Raw genomic sequence first — 21321 nt, 5'->3', positions numbered from 1 at the left:
TATGCATATGTGATTAATCTATTGGTGAATTTGTTTGATTGTATGTGATTGTTTCAATCTCTTAGTGCTTTCTAGATTCAATTATTTAAATGAATTGAGCTTTTCACTTTTTTATTTTATTTTTTATTTTATCTGAGTGTTAGAGGTAGGAACATGGCAGAGGGTGGTTCGTATGTAGGTGGCGGTAACATTGCTGATCAGGATCTTTTGGACCGCCAGTGTGCTATGGAGAGGGGGTACCAGTTAGATGTGGGTGGGGATTTACGGCTGGGTGTAGGTAGGAGTTTCGGGCAGCTCTTAGAGGGCGGGGAACCAGACACCAGAGCACCAGGACCTAGAGACCCGACCACATTTGGCACTCCTCAGTTCACCTCCACATGCTACGTAGAACGGGCCAGGCCAGGTATCAGCGAAGGGGCTGTGCTAGGTAACAGCGAGCAGCCAGTGGGTGAGTTAGCCAAGCTCATTACTCAGTTAGCAGAGAAGATAGGAGAGTCAATCACTGCTAAGCTACAGGAAAAACAAATGCTTAGAAACACACACACAGACAGTGCTAGGTCTGCTGAACAGCGTTTGGAGACAGTGCCTAGTGTTAGAGTAGTAATGCAGACAGACGCTAGGGAGCCTCCTATTTTCAGGGGCGATAGCTCTGATAAGTTTACAGTTCATGAGTGGGAGAGCCTCATGACTTTGTATTTGAGGAAGCGAGCCATTCCAGTTAGTGAGCAGTCACATGAGATTCTAGCTAAGCTTATGGGGAAAGCAGGGGACGTGGTGAGGATAAAGCTGCGCAACACATCTGTCGACCACATAGCGAACCCCCACATTATTTTTGATGTACTGAAGCAACACTTTAGTGACCTCACATACTCGAGCATGCCCCTGGCGGACTTTTACAGTACGCTGCCCAAGCCAGGTGAGGACGCTATGGAGTATTGGATTAGGCTTAATAAGACAGTGGAGGTGGCTGACGAATGCTTGAAGTGGCAGGGCCGTAGTATTGAAGAGCCAAGCCACGAGGTAAGCATGATGTTTATCAAACACTGTCCAGATCAGTCTCTTGCCAATGTTTTTAAGTTCAAGTCCGCAGGGAAATGGTCTGCTAGCGAGATCCAAGAGAGGCTTGATGAGCACATGCTGGAGAGGAAGTCCCGTGTTGCTGCAGGTAGACAACGTGAAGCAGGCGCGGTAGAGCGTAGGTTCCATTCACAGGTTCATGTCCCTGTAGTCGACGTGGCTCCCGACTTGAACACGACCGTGCCGGTGGTGCCACTCCCGTCCCGGCTCATGCGTCATCTCCTACACCATTTTGTGCAAGGTCTCCTACACCGTCTCCCGCACCTGCCTCTGGCGGTGATGACTATATGAGGAGTTTGGTGAGCTTGCTAGACCGTTTGGTCACAATGCAGACTCAGGTTCCAGTTAGCGCTGCAGTCCGGACACCGACGCAGACTCAACCGCCAGCTAGCGCCGCAGGGCAGGTGCCAGACGCACCGCAGCGGTTGTGCAGGGTTTGTAAGTCTCCGGATCACTCCACATTTTCCCACTGCAGCCGGGAGAACCGATGTATAAACTGTTTGTCTCCTGGTCATTGGAAGAGGGACTGTCCTCACCCTCAGCCACCCAACCAGCTCCGTTCTCAGCCTGGTGGAAGAGCTGGTCGTCAGTCTCGTCCGTTAAACTACTAAACCCACACCTAGAGAGGGATGGTGTGGGTAATGTAGATGTATCCCTCACTGATGTCTCCGACCTGGCTCACTTGTATGAAGACAAGTGTGCCAAAGCACCTCAGGGTTCGCGTATGGTCATTCAGGCGACACAGAGGATTCAGGCTTTCAGTGACTTGTTCTATGCTCCTGTTCTTGTCAACCAGAGTGTGCAGCTTAATGGCATGTTGGATACTGGCTCTATGTCATGCAGTATCAGTGAAAATGCAGTAGAGAAGCTCCGCTCTGGGGGTGTTTTACCTGAGAAGCAGCAGCCTGAAGAGAACATTGTCTTGATTGGCTGCGGTGGTCTGGAGACTAGGCCTGATGGTTTTTATGACCTCAACATGCAGCTTTATGGTGTTTCCTTTGTCATACCCACTCTGGTCGTGCCCGGTCAGCATGATGATCTGATAGTCGGCACAAACTTCATTAAACATGTGGCCCATGTACTCAAGAGTGGTACTGAGTACTGGGACATCGCGTCCAGACAGGAACATCCGTCTAGTCCTGACGTTGAACAGTTCTTGTCCATGTTCACGAATGTAGAGCGCTGGAGGGGTGGTGCAGTTCCTGAGAAGATAGGTACTGTTAAGCTCAGCCAGGCCGTGACACTCTTACCGAGGCACGAGCACCTAGTCTGGGGCAGACTTCCTGCTAAGGTGCCTATGTCAGCTGGAAGCACTGTTGTTGTGGAGCCGACAGACTCCAAGGCCATGCCACGCGGTGTCCTCGTAGGTCGACTTGTCACACCGCTCTGGGGTGATAGGTGGGTACCCATGACTGTTGTCAATCCATCTGACAAAGTCATCACGCTGAAAAGGAACTGCAAGTTGGCTGATGTGTTTCCATGCTTGGCGATTGAGGACTTTAATGTTTTCCAGGGACTGCAATCAGTTGCAGGGAGGCATGAGTCCAACGCCACAGGTAGTGCCTGTCCCCCTGTCCAGCCGGCTAGGAGTTTGTCAGAGCTCGGACTCAGTGACATTGACCTCAGCTCCTGTCAGGTTAGTGAGGCATGCAAGTCCCAGCTCACTCAGCTGCTCACCGAGTACCATGACATCTTCTCCAGGGACTCTCTGGACTGTCGCGAGGTCACAGGATACACACATCGCATCCATCTGGTGGATGAGTGCCCCTTTCGCTTGCCCTACAGGAGGGTTCCCCCAGCCCACTATCAGAAGTTGAGACAGGTTCTCACTGATATGGAGGAGAAAGGGATTATCCGGAAGTCCTCGAGCGCTGAAGTGGAGTGTTTGTGAAAAGTTCAGCCACTGGCTGAAGGGTCAAAGCTTCACCGTTTGGACAGATACTAATCCGCTGACTTATCTCCTAATGAAGCCGAAGCTTGACGCGTGTGAGATCCGCTGGGTGTCTAAGTTGGCGTCTTACACCTTCGATCTCAAACACCTGCCAGGGAAGAAAAACGTGGTGGCGGATGCGTTGAGTCGCGACCCTTTTTCCAAGCCCGTCAGTCAGAGGCTACTTAGGGAGCCCTACCCGGCCCTTGTTCAGGAAGCCGACGGGGTTGAGGGGGACTCTGTGCAGGATGTTTTCAGACTCAGTTGCCAGTCCCAAACAGTGAGTAGTGCGCGATCTGGGTTTGCTTGTGATGCAACTGAGGTCAAGGCTTTTTGTCAAGCCAAATGTGACTGGCCTGATGCATCAGTATTCACAGCACTCAGTTTGGTCCAGCACGTTCAGCATCTGTTGGGCGGTCAGGATACACTGCCAATGTTATCCACCGAGGAGCTCAGGTTGAGTCCAAGGTGTTGCCCTTTGTCGCTGTTCGGAAGCGGCCATCGAGACGTGAGAGGCATGGTGCTGACCAGAAGGTCCTCAGGCTGTTGAAACAGTGGGAGAAGTTGGAAGTCAATGATGGTGTCTTGTACAGGGTGACAAAGGACCCAGTGTCCAAGCAGAGGAGGTCTCAGTAGGTTTTACCTCTGAGTCTGAAAGACAAGGCACTGTCTGGCATCCACGATCACGCTGGTCATCAGGGCCAGGACCGTACTCTCTCTCTTGCAAGGCAGCGTTTTTATTGGCCTGACATGGAGAGGGATATCAGAGCATATGTCAGATGCTGTCGGAGATGTGTGGTTGGGAAGACCCCAGAGCCAGCTGCTTGCGCGCCCCTGGAGAGCATTAAAACCTCCGCACCGATGCAGCTTGTGTGTATGGATTTCTGGCCCGCTGAGGACAGTAAGCAGCGGTCGGTCGATGTCCTAGTGGTTACTGACCACTTCACTAAGCTTGCTCACGCATTCCCCTGCGCCAATCAGACAGCGAAGCAGGTCGCCAAGAAACTCTGGGATCATGTATTCTGTGTTTACGGGTTTCCGGAGAGAATACATTCTGACCAGGGCACAAACTTTGAGAGCAACCTGATTGCAGAGCTTCTCAGGTTGGCGGGTGTAGCGAAGTCCCACACGACGGCCTACCATCCTATGGGTAATGGCGGGACAGAGCGGTTTAATTGCACGATGGGGAATATGCTCCGTTCCTTTCCGCTTCAACAGAAGCAACAGTGGCCTCAGCAGATCCATTCTCTCACGCTCGCGTACAATGCCACTGTTCACGAGACCACGGGTTACGCGCCTTTCTTCCTGATGTATGGGCGTGTCCCAAGACTGCCGGTGGATGTTATGTTCAGGCAGGTTTTGCATGACCCTCACGTTGTTGACTATGACTCTTATGCTCAGTCTCTGCTTTCCTGTCTAAGGAGTGCAATGGAGATCGCTCAGAAGCACTCCACGGCTGAGCAGCAGCATCAGGCGCGACAGTACAACAGACACGCCAAGGGCACTGTCCTGTCTGTCGGGGATCGTGTTTTGGTTGCGAACCAGAGTGAGTGAGGGAAGAGAAAGTTGGCTGACAAATGGGAGAACGGAGTGTACACGGTTGTCGGTGTCAACCCCAATATCCACGTCTACAAGATTCAGGATGCAGAGGGGCACACCAGGGTGGTGCACAGGAACCGTTTGTTGGAGGTCAACTTCTTGCTTCTTCCTGAGTTAGATCAGGGTGAGGAGTCCAGTACAACCAGTCAGTTGCTTGACTGCGCAGAGTCCGATGAGGAGGACAGTGCAGATGGCCTGACGGTCTCAGGGGATGCAGTGGGGCTAGCAGTCTCATCACTTGGAGACTCGCCTAGATCTGAGTGGGCAGAAGCGGAAGAGTTCATTCCGTCTAGTCTGGTAGTCAGTCCTGTGGGGGCCACTGCTCAGTCTCCACCCAACACACACGCACCACACAACACACATGCACCACACATAGAGGCATCACACTCACTCGATGTAGGTGTTATATCTCACACTGATTCGCACACAGGGGCACCACCCTCACTCGATACAGATGTTGCAGCTCGCACTGTCTCACGCACACAAGTAGAGAGCGATGGTTGGTTTAGGACACGCACAGGGAGGGTGGTGAGGTCAGTGAACAGGTTAATAGAATCTATGGCTCAGATGCCATTTCTATGGAGTGTGAGGGTTTGAACTTTGATGGAGGTTGGAGTCATTCAAACTAGTTTAATGTGAGTTATTAGGTGTCTATCAGACAGGGTTGTTTTGGGCCAAGTGCATGGTGTGGCGTATCAGGCGTCACATTGATCTAAGGGAATTCTGAGACTTGATCAACCTCATTATTTTCTGGACCTCGTAACCGAGGTAGCTCCTAAGTTGACTGGAGGACTAGGTCCTTTTTTTCACTTGTGCCAGTAGTCAGTGATGGGCTTTTCCTTTCCTCTTTCTCTTTTTATCCTGCTGTCAGGATGTTGGTGAATTTCAGGAGGGGTGAATGTAACCAGGTTAAAATTAATGTTTTTATTTTATTTTGTTTGAGTATGAAATATCACCAAATCCTGTCTGTGTGCTGTTATTTGTGTTTACTACATTTTATTTTATGTCATTATTTACTTTTATGTATGTTTTATAACGACCGTCATATACTTGTACTGTCGCTTTAAGAGAGAGGTCTTGTGGGTACACGGAAGAGGGAACGCGGGAGAGGCCATTTTTGTTTTGTGGGAGGAGTCTCAAGCAGTGATCGAGCCGAGCCACGCGTGCTTCTTACCGTAGCACAGTTTTGCTGGTTGAGGAGAACGTAACCTTGAGTATCCCTGTAAGAAGATACTGCAAGCTGTGGGATAAAATACTTGTTTATCCTTTCTTACATTGGAGTCCCGTGGATGGTTTCTCCTTCTAACGCACACGAGTGAAGTCCGGGCAGTGGTTGAGCTTCGACCCCCACGTCCATAAGAAACACCGCTCCAGCTGGAGGACTGGACGTTTGTCGAAGGGTTTGAAACCAAAATAAATGGCAAGGTGGGCCAAATAGAGTCCTGTGTGTCCCCCCTCCTTCCTTGATCATGATGATGATGATGAGAGACTGAGGGCCCCCCACAACACCTGGGGCCCCACCCAAAATAGAACACAATGCAGAGCTAATGATGAGAGTGACGGGCGTACAGCAGGCTGACCAGCATAGAACAGCATAGGACTGCCCCCGTTACATATGCAAAGCTGCAGCATCTGCAGATGTATAGAAAGAGAATTTGGAAGATTGAATCCTAAAGCTTAGAAATTGAGGAAAAGTTAGGAAAATGGTGGAAATGTATTGTTGGTCAGTATCAACACACTATACGTTCACATCACATTTTTGCATAGTTTCAGACCTTAAGTAATCTCAAATATTGCAATGTTTCTTATCATGAAGAATGATTCTCTCTAGAGTAACACAACATATTTACTGTGGGCTGACTATCAACATATTTGACTATCAACATAAATAATACTCAACACCAACCAAAACTCTCAAATCTAGTGAGGAGATTTAAGATCTTGGAGAGGTATTGAATTTTGAAATACAGAATACACTATATGTACAAAAGCATTGGGACACACCTCTTAATCATTGAATTCAGGGGTTTCATTCAGACCCATTGCCACAGGTGTATGAAATCCAGCAGCTAGCCATGCAGTCTGCATTTACAAACATTTGAGAAAGAATGGGTCGTTCTGAAGAGCTCAGTGAATTCAAGTGTGGTACTGTCATAGGATGGCACCTTTGCAATAAGTCAGTTCGTGAAATTTTCTTCCCTGCTAGATAGTCCACGGTCAACTGTAAGTGGTATTATTGAAAAGTGGAAGCATTTAGGAACAACAGCCACTCAGCCACGAAGTGGCCGACTACGTAAAGACAGACAGCGGAGTCAATGAGTGCTGAGGTGCATAGTGCGTAGAAGTCGCCAACGCTCTGTTGACTCAATAACTGCAGAGTTCCAAACTTCCTCTGGCATTAACATCAGGAAAAAAGTAGTGCGCCAGGAGCTTCATGGAATGGGTTTCCATGGTCGAGCAGCTGCATGCAAGCCTTACATCACCCAGCACAATGCCAAGCGTCGGATGGAGTGGTGTAAAGCACGCTGCCACTCGACTCTGGAGCAGCAGAAACGTGTTCTGTGACGAATCACGCTTTTCTGTCTGGCAGTCTAATGGACAAGTCTGGGTTTGGCGGATGCCAGGAGCACGTTACCTGCCTGACTGCATTGTGCCAACTGGACAGTTTGGTGGAGGAGGGATAATGGTATGGGGTTGTTTTTCAGGGCCCCTTAAGGGCTAGGCCCCTTAGTTCCAGTGAAGGGAAATCTTAATGCTTCAGCATACCAGGACATTTTGGACAATTCTATGCTTCCAACTTTGTGGGAACAGTTTGGGGAGGGCCTTTTTCTGTTCCAGCATGACTGTGCCCCAGTGCACAAAGCAAGGTCCATTAAGACATGGTTGGGTGAGTTTAGTGTGGAAGTACTTGACTGGCCCGCACAGAGCCCTGACCTCAACCCCATCGAACACCTTTTGGATGAACTAGAATGGAGACTGCAAGCCAGGTCTCCTCGTCCAACATCAGTGCCTGACCTCACAAATGCTCTTCTGGATGAATGGGCAAAATCTCCCACAGACACTCCAGAATCTTGTGGAAAGCCTTCCTACAAGAGTGGAAGCCGTTATCACTGCAAAGGGGGGGGGGGGCAACTCCATATTAATGCCTATGGATTTAGAATGGGGTGTTATAAAAGCTCCTGTAGATGTAATGGCCAGGTATCCCAATACTCTTGTACATATAGTATATATCTGAGCTGCTAAAATAGGGTCCTGTGATGGACTGGCGGTCTGTCCAGGGTGTCTCTCCGCCTGCCGCCCAATGGCTGCTGGGATCGGCTCCAGCATCCCCGCGACCCCAATTGGGATAAGCTGCTTGGATAAAGAATGAATGAATGAATGAATAGCCCACTTCATCACCTTTAGTTGGGAATAACAAAGATTTTGCATGTAATAAGCACGCAGTTTATTAAAATTATTAAATTTTGGAAAAAGCCTGATCAATAACAAAGAAACCGAGCAAGCATGCCATTTCCGATTACTTTTTTTATCTCAAAAGGATAACATAATACAAATATAGAAACCTTGTTATTGATAAACACCAGGACATTAGACTGAATAAATCCTTTTCCTTTAATAATCAAGCACTTTGAATGTCAAATGTTCGAGTAATTTTACTAAAGCTGAATGACAAATGAAGGACTTCAACAAGCACATTCTTTTGGAGAACCTTTCCTTAAATGAAACAATTTAACACACATTTGTGCAATTTGTTCAACTCAAGGAGAGGTTAAACAATTTAACACACACTTGTGCAATTGTTTAATTTTTCCCACATTCCTTGTCTTCTATAATTAGGTATAAGTCAACGGGCACATTTCAAATATCACCATAAACACATTTTAAATGAACACAAATTCGAGTCTTCACATTTTAAATGTATGAAAGCATTCATCTACCACAGAATGACAATCATAACAATAATGCACTTGGAACAATATTACTGAAATGTAACTTGGAAAAAAACCACTTGAAACATTAGGCACAGTTCATATGAACACAAACACAACTTCATTACAACACAAAACAGACACTTTTAGAGAGCTTAACCCCTTCCTGTCAGACAGGCTCGGCAGCAGAGGCTCAGAGTGTGACTAGGCTACACATTGTATGACTGGCGGATGCTCAGAGAGTCTTGCAGCATCAGGTCACGCAGCCGCCACAGTGCATCCGCCATGGTGCTGTGGGCCCCCTTGCTCTTCAACCAATGGGACGGCAGTCTACTCTCTTGCTCTTTCGTCAGGCGCACATCTTTCTTTCGAACTGCAAGTAGACAATATACATCACGTTCATATTTGGGTTATACCAACCTCGTCAGCCACATTTCATATTCATATCAATCTTTGAATTATATTAACTACACTTCACATTAAATAACTTTTCACTGAAGAACTACTACATTTCAGACATGAGGCATGAACCTGACCCAAGGCAGCATTCATATGCAAGCCTCAATAGCCCACTGACCTCAACAGGAGGGAAATCTGGGGTAATAAAAGTTTGGCAAGAAAGAATCAAATAAAGAGAACAGAGGCTTGCCCCCCCCCCATCTCACTGTTGCATGTGACATCTCCAAAGTCGAAGCATAAAAATTAAAAATTACACCAAGGCAAAAGCATATTTCAAATGCCAAAGTGAGCAGTAGCTAGTCTGATTCAAGACAAAAGACTTGGGGGAGAGAGGTAGATGGTTGGTTCTATATTCAATGACATATTTACAATAGCTCAGAAGCAATCTACAAGCCATCCAGTCCTTGTATAACCAAAGTGAGAGCTGCGTCTGTATCCTCAGCACAAAGTCAAACATGTTTTCGGAGGGTGTCAGACTCTGCCAAGGTTGTCCCTTGTCTCCGATTCTGTTTGTGATATACATGGACAGGATCTGAAGGCGCAGCCAAGGTGAGGAGTGTGTCCGTTTTGAGAACCTCAGAATTTCATCTCTGCTCTTTGCAGATGATGTGGTTTTGTTGGCTCCATCAGAATGTGACCTCCAGGGCGCACTGGGGCAGTTTGCAGCTGAGTGTGAATTGGCCAGGATGAGAATCAGTACCTCAGTACCCAGTTAATCTTCATTCTAACCCTCACCTATGGTCATGAGCTTTGGGTAGTGACCGAAAGGGTGAGATCGCAGATACAAGCAGCTGAAACAAGTTTCCTCCGTAGGGTGTCTGGGCTCAGCCTTAGAGATAGGGTGAGGAGCTTGGACATCTGGAGGGAGCTCGGAGTAGAGCTGCTGCTCCTTCGTGTCGAAAGAAGCCAGTTGAGATGGTTCGGGCATCTGATTAGGATGCCTCCTGGGTGCCTTCCTTTGGAGGTTTTCCGGGCACGTCCAACTGGGAGTAGACCCCGGGGTAGACCCAGAACTCGCTGGAGGGACTACATGTCCAGTCTGGCCTGGGAACGCCTTGGAATCCCCCAGGAGGAGCTGGAGGGCGTTGCTGGGGAGCGGGACGTCCGGAGTGCCCTACTTAGCTTGCTGCCACCGCAACCTGACCCTGGAGAAGCGGCTGAAGATGAATGAATCAATCAATCAAAAGCAATAAAGGGAGAGAATATACCTGAGAGGGTTTGGTCCCACTTGCTAACGGAGGAGGATTCTGCGGTAAGGCCCTCAATATACTTGAGGTATGCTTCAGAATGAAGCAGGCGCTGGGGCTTGGGTGGTGGGGAAACGAATATGGGTGTAGAGGGCTGCTGCAGTGCAGGTAGTCCCACTTGTCCTTGTCCTGGGTATGGTGGTGGGGCCTGGTGGCCAGGACCCATCGCAGCCACCTGGAGACAGAATAACCTTGTTACTACTCAAACTTGAACTTTTCAATGTGAGGAATCAGAGGGGTACTTTAAAAAACACAGATGGGTGATTTTTACCCCATTTGTTAAAATGCACAGGGATGATTTAATGTGAACTCAATGTACTCTTAATATGAATTTTTCATCTAATTGTCTGAGCTCTTAGAACAAACTGATCTGACTAACAGCATCAGCGTTTACTCTTACGCTATACATATTCGAAATTACCTGGGATCCATGGGTGTTTGCCGCTCCAGGTCCTCCTCCTATGCCAGTTCCACCTGTGAGGACATTTAGCATAAATACTGTCTCAAAACAACTAGGGGCAGGTTCCCCAATACCACTTTCTGTTATTAATGGACCATCTATTTTTTTTTTAACTTTATTTTTCTTAAATTATATGAATATATATATATATATAATTTCCCCCCCCTTTTTCTCCCCAATTGTATTTGACCAAATACCCCACCCTTCCGCTCCACCCCCTCTGTCGATCCGGGGAGGGCTGCAGACTACCACATGCCTCCTCCGATACATGTGGAGTCGCCAGCCGCTTCTTTTCACCTGACAGTGAGGAGTTTCACCAGGGAGACGTAGCATGTGGAAGGATCATGCTATTTCCCCCAGTTCCCCCGAACAGGTGCCCCGACCGAGCAGAGGAGGCGCTAGTGCGGCGACCAGGACACATACCCACATCTGGCTTCCCACCCACAGACATGGCCAATTGTGTCTGTAGGGACGCCCGACCAAGCCAGAGGTAACATGGGGATTAGAACCGGCGAACCCGGTGTTGGTAGACAACGGAATAGACCGCTACGCTAAACAGAAGCCCCAGACCACCCCCCCCCCTTTTCTCCCCAATTGTATCTGGCCAATTACCCCGCTCTTCTTCTTTTTTTTTTGAGCCATCCCGGTCATTGCTCCACCCCCTCTCTGCTGATCCGAGGGGCGCCCCGACCAACCAGAGGAGGCGCTAGTGCGGCGACCAGGACACATACCCACATCCGGCTTCCCATCCACAGACATGGCCAATTGTGTCTGTAGGGACGCCCGACCAAGCCGGAGGTAACACAGCGATCCCCTCATTGGTAGACAACGGAATAGACCACTACACTACCCAGACGCCCCGGACCATCTATTTTTATACAAATTAGAGAAGCTAAGTGACATGCCAGTTGTTGGCAAAGCTTGTTTGGTTGTTGCTGCTTTATAAGGGCTAGTAGAAGTGTTTGCCTGGCACAGTACCAGACAGCCTTAATATATTTAAAGGTACAGTGTCTAATTTCTACTACAACGCTTGCCTCAATTATTTAGCAATGCAAAAAAATAAACAGCTTCACACAAACTAACTCAAGCTTAGTTTGCGTGAAAGGCTGTTGACCGGCTAGTCAGCTCATAAAGGACCTCAAGCCTATTGGTACAGGTAGCCCCTCCAGCAAATTAGAGTGGTAGACAGGAAGCAACTGCGTGACAGGTGAGGTGGCTATGACAGCGCTCTTACCAAGGTATGGCATTCCAGGGAACCCAGGCATAATGGGCAGGAGATGGTGGGGAAAGACAGGCACCCCCATGCGATGTGGTGCTACACCAGTCATACTAACCATGCCGTCAACAGGGCCCAGGAGGGGTGGCATAGCCGGTCTATATGCTCCCACCATACCTTCTCAGGGCATGATGGTAGTAGCACACACACAACAGACACATGCATCAATGAGACATGCAATAGCTACTGCTCTAACAAAATATGCATTAATATGGCTATCTATGAGTGACAGACAAAACATGAGCGGCAGTGATTAGTCAGAAAATTTAATTAGGTGACCAAAAAGGCACATGACGAAAAAAAATAAAGTTTGTGCACATGTTCTATGAGCTGACTTATCAAGACAGCCAATAAAATAAAGGTCTATGGTGTCACTGACTGAGTAAATGTTGGCGAGAGGGTTTAAAGTGAGGCAATGGCACTACAACAGGAAGTACATGCTAAAGGCTGAGTGAAGAGGAAAACTTAAAGCTGAAATCGGCTGATTTTTCTTCGATTATAAATAGTCATTTTATTCATTTGGATCATGGAGTTGGGTTCAGTAATACCAACTGGCATCTTCACCGTGGTTGGAGACGCACTGTTTTCTGTGTTCCTACACTAGCAGTAAAAAGGACTGAAACATAGCGACTGTGTGGCGATGCTTCTGGTGCACAGGTAGTCTACTACTACTACAATCATTATTACAACAGAACAATGTTCCCATGTAGTTTGATGTAGTTTGTAATACTACATCAAACTACATGGTTTGATGTAGTATTACATGATTGCCTGTGTTAGCTTGGTCAAAGCATGCCATTTTTTTTCTTTTTTTTGGGGATCCCCCCCCCAATTGTACTTGGCCAATTAACCCGCTCTTCTGAGCTGTCACGGTCGCTGCTCCACCCCCTCTGCCGATCCAGGGAGGGCTGCAGACTACCACGTCTCCTCTGATACATGTGGAGTCGCCAGCTGCTTCTTTTCACCTGACAGTGAGGAGTTTCACCAGGGAGATGTAGCGCGTGGGAGGATCACGCTATTCCCCCCAGTCCCCCCCCGAATAGGTGCCCCAACCGACCAGAGGAGGTGCTAGTGCAGCGACCAAGACACATACCCACATCCGACTTCCCACCCGCAGACACGGCCAATTGTGTCTGTAGGGACGCCCGACCAAGCCGGGGGTAACACGGGGGATTCGAACCAGAGAGCCCCGTGTTGGTAGACAATGGAATAGACCGCTATGCACCTGGACACCCCAAGCATGCCACTTTTACAAGGGTGGGAACTGTTTTCTGCTCAGCTGTCTACCGTCAGCGCTGCTAATGCTAATAACAATGGCCGCTACATCTGGTTTGCAGTTCTTGCTTACTAGGGGGAGGACAAATTGGGGAAATCGCCGATTTCAGCTTTAAGAAAGGCAAATAGTTCTAGCAGTTCAGCTTCTTATTCCAGCCTCCAGGTGTCCCCAGTGGGGACACATCTGCATCCATGAGGGGTTACCTGACACAGGCGTCATGCCGGGATTTAGCATTCCCATGGGGGTTGGGGGAGGCACCAACCCCATCAGTGCCCCTGCTGGGGTACCTGCTCTCGGGGAGGCCTGTTGCTGGGCTGCCCTCTCGCGCTCCTGCTGCTCGGCCACTTTGGCTGCACGCTCTGCAAAACAACAGATGTATACTATATGTACTGTTAACCCTTTGACTCGAACACAAATCACCGCTGATTTCACTGATGGAAACTAAAACAAAAGTATTCTTCCAAGGCAGATAGTGGACACACAACCAAACAAAAATAGAAGCAAAACTCAGTCTAGTAAATGGAATTGAGGAAGATTTGGTCATCGTTACTTTTTTGCAGAAGTAAATGTGAATTTAGTTACAGTGTTTGTACAATATTTTTCTTTTTCTTTTTGAGGGGGGGGGGCTTTTTTCCCCTCTTTTTCTCCCTAGTTGTACCTGGCCAATTACCCCACTCTTCCAAGCCGCCCCGGTCGCTGCTCCGCCCCCGCTGCTAATCCGGGGAGGGCTGCAGACTACTACATGCCTCCTCCAATACATGTGGAGTCGCCAGCCGCTTCTTTTCACCTACAAGTGAGGAGTTTCACCAGGGGGACGTAGTGCGTGGGAGGCTCACGCTATTCCCCCCAGTTCCCCCTCCCTCCCGAACAGGCGCCCCGACTGACCAGAGGAGGCGCTGGTGCAGCGACCAGGACACATACCCACATCTGGCTTCCCACCCGCAGACACGGCCAATTGTGTCTGTAGGGACGCCTGACCAAGCCGGAGGCAACACTGACTCTATTTTTCATCATCATTCATCCATCCATCCATCAATCCATCCATTATCCAAACCGCTTTTCCTGCTCTCAGGGTCACGCGGAGGCTGAAGCCAATTCCAGCAGTCATCATCACCATATAAAAATACAGATTGTGACACACACAATCTGTGTTAACAACAAAATCCATCAGATAACAGTCAAGCTTTCTATAGAAAACAACTCTGAATAGTAACTTTGGCGGACTTTCAACTCACCTTCATACTCTGCTTTTTTGGAGCCCTCCAGGTTCCTCCACTCTGTGCCCACCAGGCGACTCAACTCCCCGAAGGAGAAGTCCGGGTGCTGGGCCTTGATCACTGCCCGCATCTCACTGCTGAACAGGATATAGCCACTCATGTTGATCTTCCTTTTCGAGCCTTCCTTCTTTGTAAGGCCCTTTATGGACTTCGGCGTCGACTGCAACAAAAGACAAGGCGAGAGAGAACTGTTGACAGAGACGCCATCTTTTGCATGGCGGGGGTTTACAGTCAGTGGTAAATAACAGTGGCGCCCTGACCTGTGGAGGCGTGTAGGGCATGATGTCCATGTCACTGGACAGGGAGGTCTGTAGCTGAGGAAGGGATTGGTCCCCCAGCTCACCGTCATCCTCCCCAAGATCTTCCAGTTCCTCGTCCGTCATGTCGGCAAATTTGGCCTCAAGTTCCTCAATTTTCCTATCCAGCAGAGGAGAAGGTTCCTTTTGGGGCACTATCAGCTTCCTGTACAAGAATTTTTTTTCAAGAAAAAAAAACATTATTTTGTCTGAGTATGAGTAGGGCTGCATGAGTATTTCTCCTTTACTTAAAAAACAGGGAACAAATCGGATCACTTTACAAAAATAAACAGATCATGGATTACAAATTGCAAGAACCAAGAATAACCTTATGTACTGATTTCTGAGTCACAGGTTCTGCAGAACTGTCACACAGCTTCAAACTCCACACAACGCTCTGACAGCATGCCACTTTAGTAAAATAAAAAATAATAAAATAGTAAAATAGTAACCCAGCCACTGAGGATACACAAGCCAGTGCATTCTTAGTGCCGGTCCCAAGCCAGGATAAATGTGGAGGATTGTGTCAGGAAGAGCATCCGGTGTAAAATCTTTGCCAAATCATATATGGGGACCATAAATCAGATTTCCATACCGGATCGGTCGAGGCCCGGGTTACCAACGACTGCCACCGGTACTGTTTGCCAGTAGAGTGCCAGTGGAAACTATGCTACTGTTGGGTGAAGGAGAGGGGTAAGGCATGTCCAGAGGCAGCGGGAGAGGAGGAAGGGTAGGAGTGTGGAGGTGAGAGTCAGAACTTTGAATGTTGGCACTATGACTGGTAAAGGGAGAGAGCTGGCTGATATGATGGAGAGAAGAAAGGTAGGTATACTGTGTGTGCAAGAGACCAGGTGGAAGGGGAGTAAGGCCAGGAGCATTGGATGAGGGTTCAAACTCTTCTACCATGGTGCGAATGGGAGGAGAAATGGGGTAGGGGTAATTCTGAAGGAAGAGTATGTCAAGAGCGTGCTGGAGGTGAAGAGAGTGTCAGACAGAGTGATGAGTATGAAGCTGGAAATCGAAGGTGTGATGATGAATGTTGTCAGTGCATATGCCCTGCTAGTTGGGTGTGAGATGGAACAGAAAGAAGAATTCTGGAGTGAGTTGGATGAAGTGGTGAAGAGTGTACCCAAAGAGGAGAGAGTGGTGATTGGAGCGGACTTCAATGGACATGTTGGTGAAGGGAACAGAGGTGATGAGGAGGTGATGGGTAGATATGGTGTCAAGAAGAGAAATGTGGGAGGACAGATGGTGGTGGATTTTGTGAAAAGGATGGAAATGGCTGTGGTGAATACATATTTCAAGAAGAGGGAGGAACACAGGGTGATGTACAAGAATGGAGGAAAGTGCACACAGGTTGACTACATCTTTTCCAGGAGGCACGATCTGAAAGGGATTGGAGACTGCAAGGTGGTGACGGGAGAACGTAGCTAGGCAGCATCGGATGGTGGTCTGTAGGATGACTTTGGAAATCAAGAAGAGGAAGAGAGTGAAGGCAGAGCCGTAGATCAAACTGTATAAGTTGAAGAACTGTTGTGTGGTGTTCAGGGAGGAGTTAAGACAGGCACTGGGTGGTAGTGAAGAGATGCCGGATGGCTGGGCAACCACTGCAGAAATAGTGAGGGAGACAGCTAGGAAGGTACTTGGTGTGTCATCTGGACAGAGGAAGGAAGACAAGGAGACTTGGTGGTGGAATGAGGAAGTACAGCAAAGTATACAGAGAAAGAGGTTGTCAAAGAAGAAGTGGGATATCGAGAACCTTTATTAGGGGAAACGTTTCATCACTCATCTAACCGACTTCTTCAGTCTCAACTGACGGCAGGTATCTCACCTTTATAAACACAGCAAAGTGGCATAATGACCGAAACTAACGACTGGTTTCATATGCAAATTACCATGACCATTACCTAGAGTTACAATGGCCATGTGTACTATTCAGAGAGGATTGGGGAATGGTTGCAATCACAGTGTTCTATCTGGGGGTCCTAAGAGCGCATTTGTCGCCATCTTACAATGCTGTGATTGCAACTTAGATGAGTGATGAAACGTTTCTCCCAATAAACGTTGTGTCCAGATGAACTGATTCAATTTTGTGATTTCCTTACCTTGATTATTGACCATGCATAAAGATAATCAGAAAGATGAAAAAAGTAGACAGGAGTACAAGGAGATGAGCTCTAAAGTGAAGAGAGAGGTGGCGAAGGCAAAGGAAAAGGCGTATGGTGAGTTGTATGACAGGTTAGACAGTAAGGAAGGAGAAAAGGACTTGTACTGATTGGCTAGACAGAGGGGCCAAGCTGAGAAGGATGTGCAGCAGGTTAGGGTGATGAAGGGTAGAGATGGAAATGTGCTGACAAGCGAGGAGAGTGTGCTGAGAAGGTGGAAGGAGTACTTTGAGGGGCTGATGAATGAAGAAAATGATAGAGAAAGAAGGTTGGATGATGTGGGGATAATGAATCAGGAAGTGCAGTGGATTAGCCAGGAGGAAGTGAGGGCAGCTATTAAGAGGATGAAGAGTGGAAAGGCAGTTGGTCCTGATGACATACCTGTGGAGGCATGGAGATGTTTAGGAGAGATGGCAGTGGGGGTTTTAACTAGATTGTTTAACACAATCTTGCAAAGTGAGAGGATGCCTGAGGAGTGGAAAAGAAGCATACTGATACCGATTTCCAAGAACAAGGTTGATGTGCAGAACTGTAGCAACTACAGAGGTATAAAGTTGATCAGCCACAGCATGAAGATATGGGAAAGAGTAATAGAAGCTAGGTTAAGAGGAGAGGTGATGATTAGCGAGCAGCAGTATGGTTTCATGCCATGAAAGAGCACCACAGATGTGATGTTTGCTTTGAGAATGTTGATGGAGAAGTATAGAGAAGACCAGAAGGAGTTACATTGTGTCTTTGTAGATTTAGAGAAAGCATGCGACAGGGTGCCGAGAGAGGAGGTGTGGTATTGTATGAGGAAGTCGAGAGTTGCAGAGAAGTATGTAGGAGTGGTGCAGGATATGTATGAGGGAAGTGTGACAATGGTGAGGTGTGCGGTTGGAATGACAGATGGGTTCAAGGTGGAGGTGGGATTACATCAAGGATCGGCTCTGAGCCCTTTCTTGTTTGCAATGGTGATGGACAGGTTGACAGACGAGATCAGGCAGGAGTCTCCGTGGATGATGCTGTTGGTGGATGACATTGTGATCTGTAGTGAGAGTAGGGTGCAGGTTGAGGAGAGCCTGGAGAGGTGGAGGTATGCACTGGAGAGAAGAGGAATGAAAATCAGAAGGAGCAAGACGGAATACCGATCCGTGAATGAGAGGGAGGACAGTGGAATGGTCAGGATGCAAGGAGTGGAGGTGATGAAGGTAGATGAGTTTAAATAAATGGAGTCAACTGTCCAAAGTAACGGGGAGTGCAGAAGAGAGGTGAAGAAGAGAGTGCAGGCAGGGTGGAGTGGGTAGAGAAGAGTGTCAGGAGTGATTTGTGACAGAAGGGTACCAGCAAGAGTTAAAGGGAAGGTTTACAAGATGGTTGTGAGACCAGCTATGTTATATGGTTTGGAGACAGTGGCACTGACGAAAAGACGGGAGGCAGAGCTGGAGGTGGCAGAGTTGAAGATGATAAGATTTTCATTGTGAGTGATGAAGAAGGACAGGATTAGAAATGATTATATTAGAGGGACCACTCAGGTTGGACGGTTTGGAGACAAAGCAAGAGAGTCAAGACTGAGATGGTTTGGACATGTGTGGAGGAGAGATGCTGGGTATATTGGGAGGAGGATGCTGAATATGGAGCTGCCAAGGAAGAAGAGAAGAGGAAGGCCAAAGAGGAGGTTTATGGATGTGGTGAGGGAGGACATGCAGGTGGCTGGTGTGACAGAGGACGATGCAGAGGACAGGAAGAGATGGAAACGGATGATCCACTGTGGTGACCCCTAACGGGAACAGCTGAAAGTAGTAGTAGTAGTAGTAGTAGTAGCTTCTACAGAACTGTCACACAGCTTCAAACTTCAAACAACGCTCTGATAGCATGCAACTTTTTTTTTGAAAAATAAGGACTAAAAGATGTATGCTTTACAAGAATGTTATTTCACATCTAACACCTGTGTATTTAAAACAGTCAAATGTATACAGTTAAATTAATTTAAATTAATTGTAATTTATTCAAATTAAAGGGCCAATAAAGTCAAATTTATGGACTGGCGGCCTGTCCAGGATGTCTCCCCCCTGCCGCCCAATGACTGCTGGGACAGGCCCCAGCATCCCCGTGACCCTGAGACCAGGATAAGCAGTTTGGATACGGGATGGATGGATGAAATTTATATGGGCTGCCCACCTAAAATAGTAGATCTCATCCTCTACCACTTTTCCAGAGAGAGAAAAGCGCTTAAGGCCTTTGAACTTCTTCATCTGCTTCTCACTCTCAATGTAGCGACTCTCACAAAGAAGAACATCCTCCTCAGGCACTTCAGTTGGCCGACACGACAGGTAGTCCTTGAAAGAGGACACGGCACATTTCCCTGTGAAACAATAAGAGGGAGTGTAAAAAAACACGGCAAGTATTCCCTAAACGCTGCAGACCAACCTTAATGATCAGTGGGTTGGACACTATGGCAGCTTCAGCGTACCCACAATGCAGGTCATGGGGCAAGCCTCCTCAAGGTTACTAAGGAACACTTCTTTCTTGTAGAACATCTTGGTGGGCTCATGCTCCGTTTCCTCTGGATGGATGAAGATGGGACCGAAGAAGTAGGCGGCTCCATCTCGCACCCACATTTTCTCAATCCTGTTGAGTTGAGGGAAAAAAAAAAGAGTTGTAAGGATTTGGTTCAAAAAATAAAGTCACATGAGCCTGATAACACAAAATGGACATGATGCCCACTACCACTCCCACCCTCTCTGCTTCGTCCATGTGACACTAACTCATTCTCTCCATCAAACTATACAATATAGATGTCATTGTGCCGACTGATGGAAACGCAATGGCAATTAGTTGAAAGGGAGAGTCAGAAAGATTTTTTTTGGGGGGGGGGGGATTTTTCCCCCTTTTTCTCCCCAATTGTACCTGTCCAATTACCCCACTCCTCCAAGCTGTCCTGGTTGCTGCTCCATCCGCCTTTGCCGATCCGGGAAGGGCTGCAGACTACCACGTCTCCTCCGATACATGTGGTGTCTCCAGTCGCTTCTTTTCTCCTGATGATGAGGAGTTTCACCAGGGGGACGTAGCGCATGGGAGGCTCACGCTATTCCCCCCGGTCCCCCCCAACAGGCGCCCCAACCGACCAGAGGAGATGCTAGTGCAGCAACCAGGACACATACCCACATCCGGCTTCCCACCCACAGACACGGCAATTGTGTCTGTAGGGACGCCCGACCAAGCCGGAGGTAACACGGGGATTCGAACTGGCGATCTCCATGTTGGTAGGCAACGCAATAGACCAGTACGCTACCCGGACACCGAGAAAGAATTTTTGAAAGGGCAGGAGCAATGTGGAAAAAAATGCTTTTTGCAACTAAAAATATTTGCATAATATTTCATGTTTGCCATTGTTAAGATTTGCTAGAAAACAAATATCAACTAAACTGACTTGCCCTCAGCCATCTCAACATGCGCGTAGTCATCACACATGCACCATGTATTACCAACATAACATGGGAAGAACAGCATTTGTCCAACCTGCCCACTCGGTGTCGCACTAGCCCATGGGAACCAATGTAGACGCAATCTCCCACTTTCAGGCAGAGGTTGTTGAAACAGAGCTGCTCATAGTATTGACACCCTGGCTCGCCATTGGTCATATCCATTGGAACGTCCTCTCTCTCCTGCAAACACACACGAACTGGTTTCTTTGCACTTGTTTGCATTCAGCTGATGATCATTCCGTCCAAACTCTAAATGGCATTCACCTTATCTACAATGACGTTGGTCACTTTGCTCTCCTCCGGTGTCTCTGAGGGCTTCTCGTCTTGCTTGGGGGCGAACATGGATGCCACTCGAACGACCGGGAGTGGTACCTCTCTGGGAACAAACCTGACGGAGCTCAAGGGCGTGGTCCACATCTTGATCTTCTTGAAGGACTTGGCCTTGGCAGAGTAGCGTGACTCACAGACGTAGACATCCTCTGCCCTGAAGCCTTCTGGGTGAAGCTTGAAGTACTCCTACCTCCCGCCCATCCCAAATATTTGGTCAGCACTCAACACATAATCATATGCTACTGCGGATTAACAGGAAAATAAAAAGCACACAAATTAGTTAACGACAGTGCTTACCTTCACAAACATGACCACACATTTGCCCAGAATCTTGCTGACAGGAGCTTTGTTATAATAATCACTCTTAAAGACTTCCTTCTCCAGGAACTTGCGCGTAGCGAGATGGAACGTTTCATTTGGCCTGTAGAACCAGCAACCATACAGCCATTTTTCACCTGCAATCAGAAATGGAAAATATTGGCAGTTCCACCTCTTCCACTGAAGATTTCCATTTTTCTCTCCAATTGTACCTG

At 47.9% G+C, this 21321-nt stretch overlaps 1 protein-coding gene across 1 annotated transcript in view; it reads right to left on the bottom strand.

Annotated features, from left to right (window-relative positions):
- Window positions 1-8017: 8017 nt before the first annotated feature.
- The window catches only part of LOC130108050 (protein polybromo-1-like), a 28059-nt gene continuing 14755 nt past the window's right edge, over window positions 8018-21321 (bottom strand). Inside the window, exons 19-30 of the mRNA XM_056274889.1 lie at window positions 21086-21243; window positions 20723-20974; window positions 20493-20638; window positions 19444-19601; window positions 19152-19335; window positions 14791-14992; window positions 14489-14690; window positions 13457-13612; window positions 11936-12094; window positions 10663-10715; window positions 10203-10416; window positions 8018-8908 (exon numbers count right to left, since the gene is read on the bottom strand). Coding sequence (XP_056130864.1) covers window positions 8745-8908; window positions 10203-10416; window positions 10663-10715; window positions 11936-12094; window positions 13457-13612; window positions 14489-14690; window positions 14791-14992; window positions 19152-19335; window positions 19444-19601; window positions 20493-20638; window positions 20723-20974; window positions 21086-21243 — 2048 coding nt within the window. The 3' untranslated portion in view covers window positions 8018-8744. The remainder of the gene's footprint in view (window positions 8909-10202; window positions 10417-10662; window positions 10716-11935; window positions 12095-13456; window positions 13613-14488; window positions 14691-14790; window positions 14993-19151; window positions 19336-19443; window positions 19602-20492; window positions 20639-20722; window positions 20975-21085; window positions 21244-21321) is intronic.

This window comes from Lampris incognitus, chromosome 2 (assembly GCF_029633865.1).
Source record: "Lampris incognitus isolate fLamInc1 chromosome 2, fLamInc1.hap2, whole genome shotgun sequence".
NCBI classification, from domain to species: domain Eukaryota; kingdom Metazoa; phylum Chordata; class Actinopteri; order Lampriformes; family Lampridae; genus Lampris; species Lampris incognitus.
The sequence above is the reverse complement of the archived record's forward strand: the minus strand, read 5'-3'. Positions and strand labels throughout refer to the sequence as shown.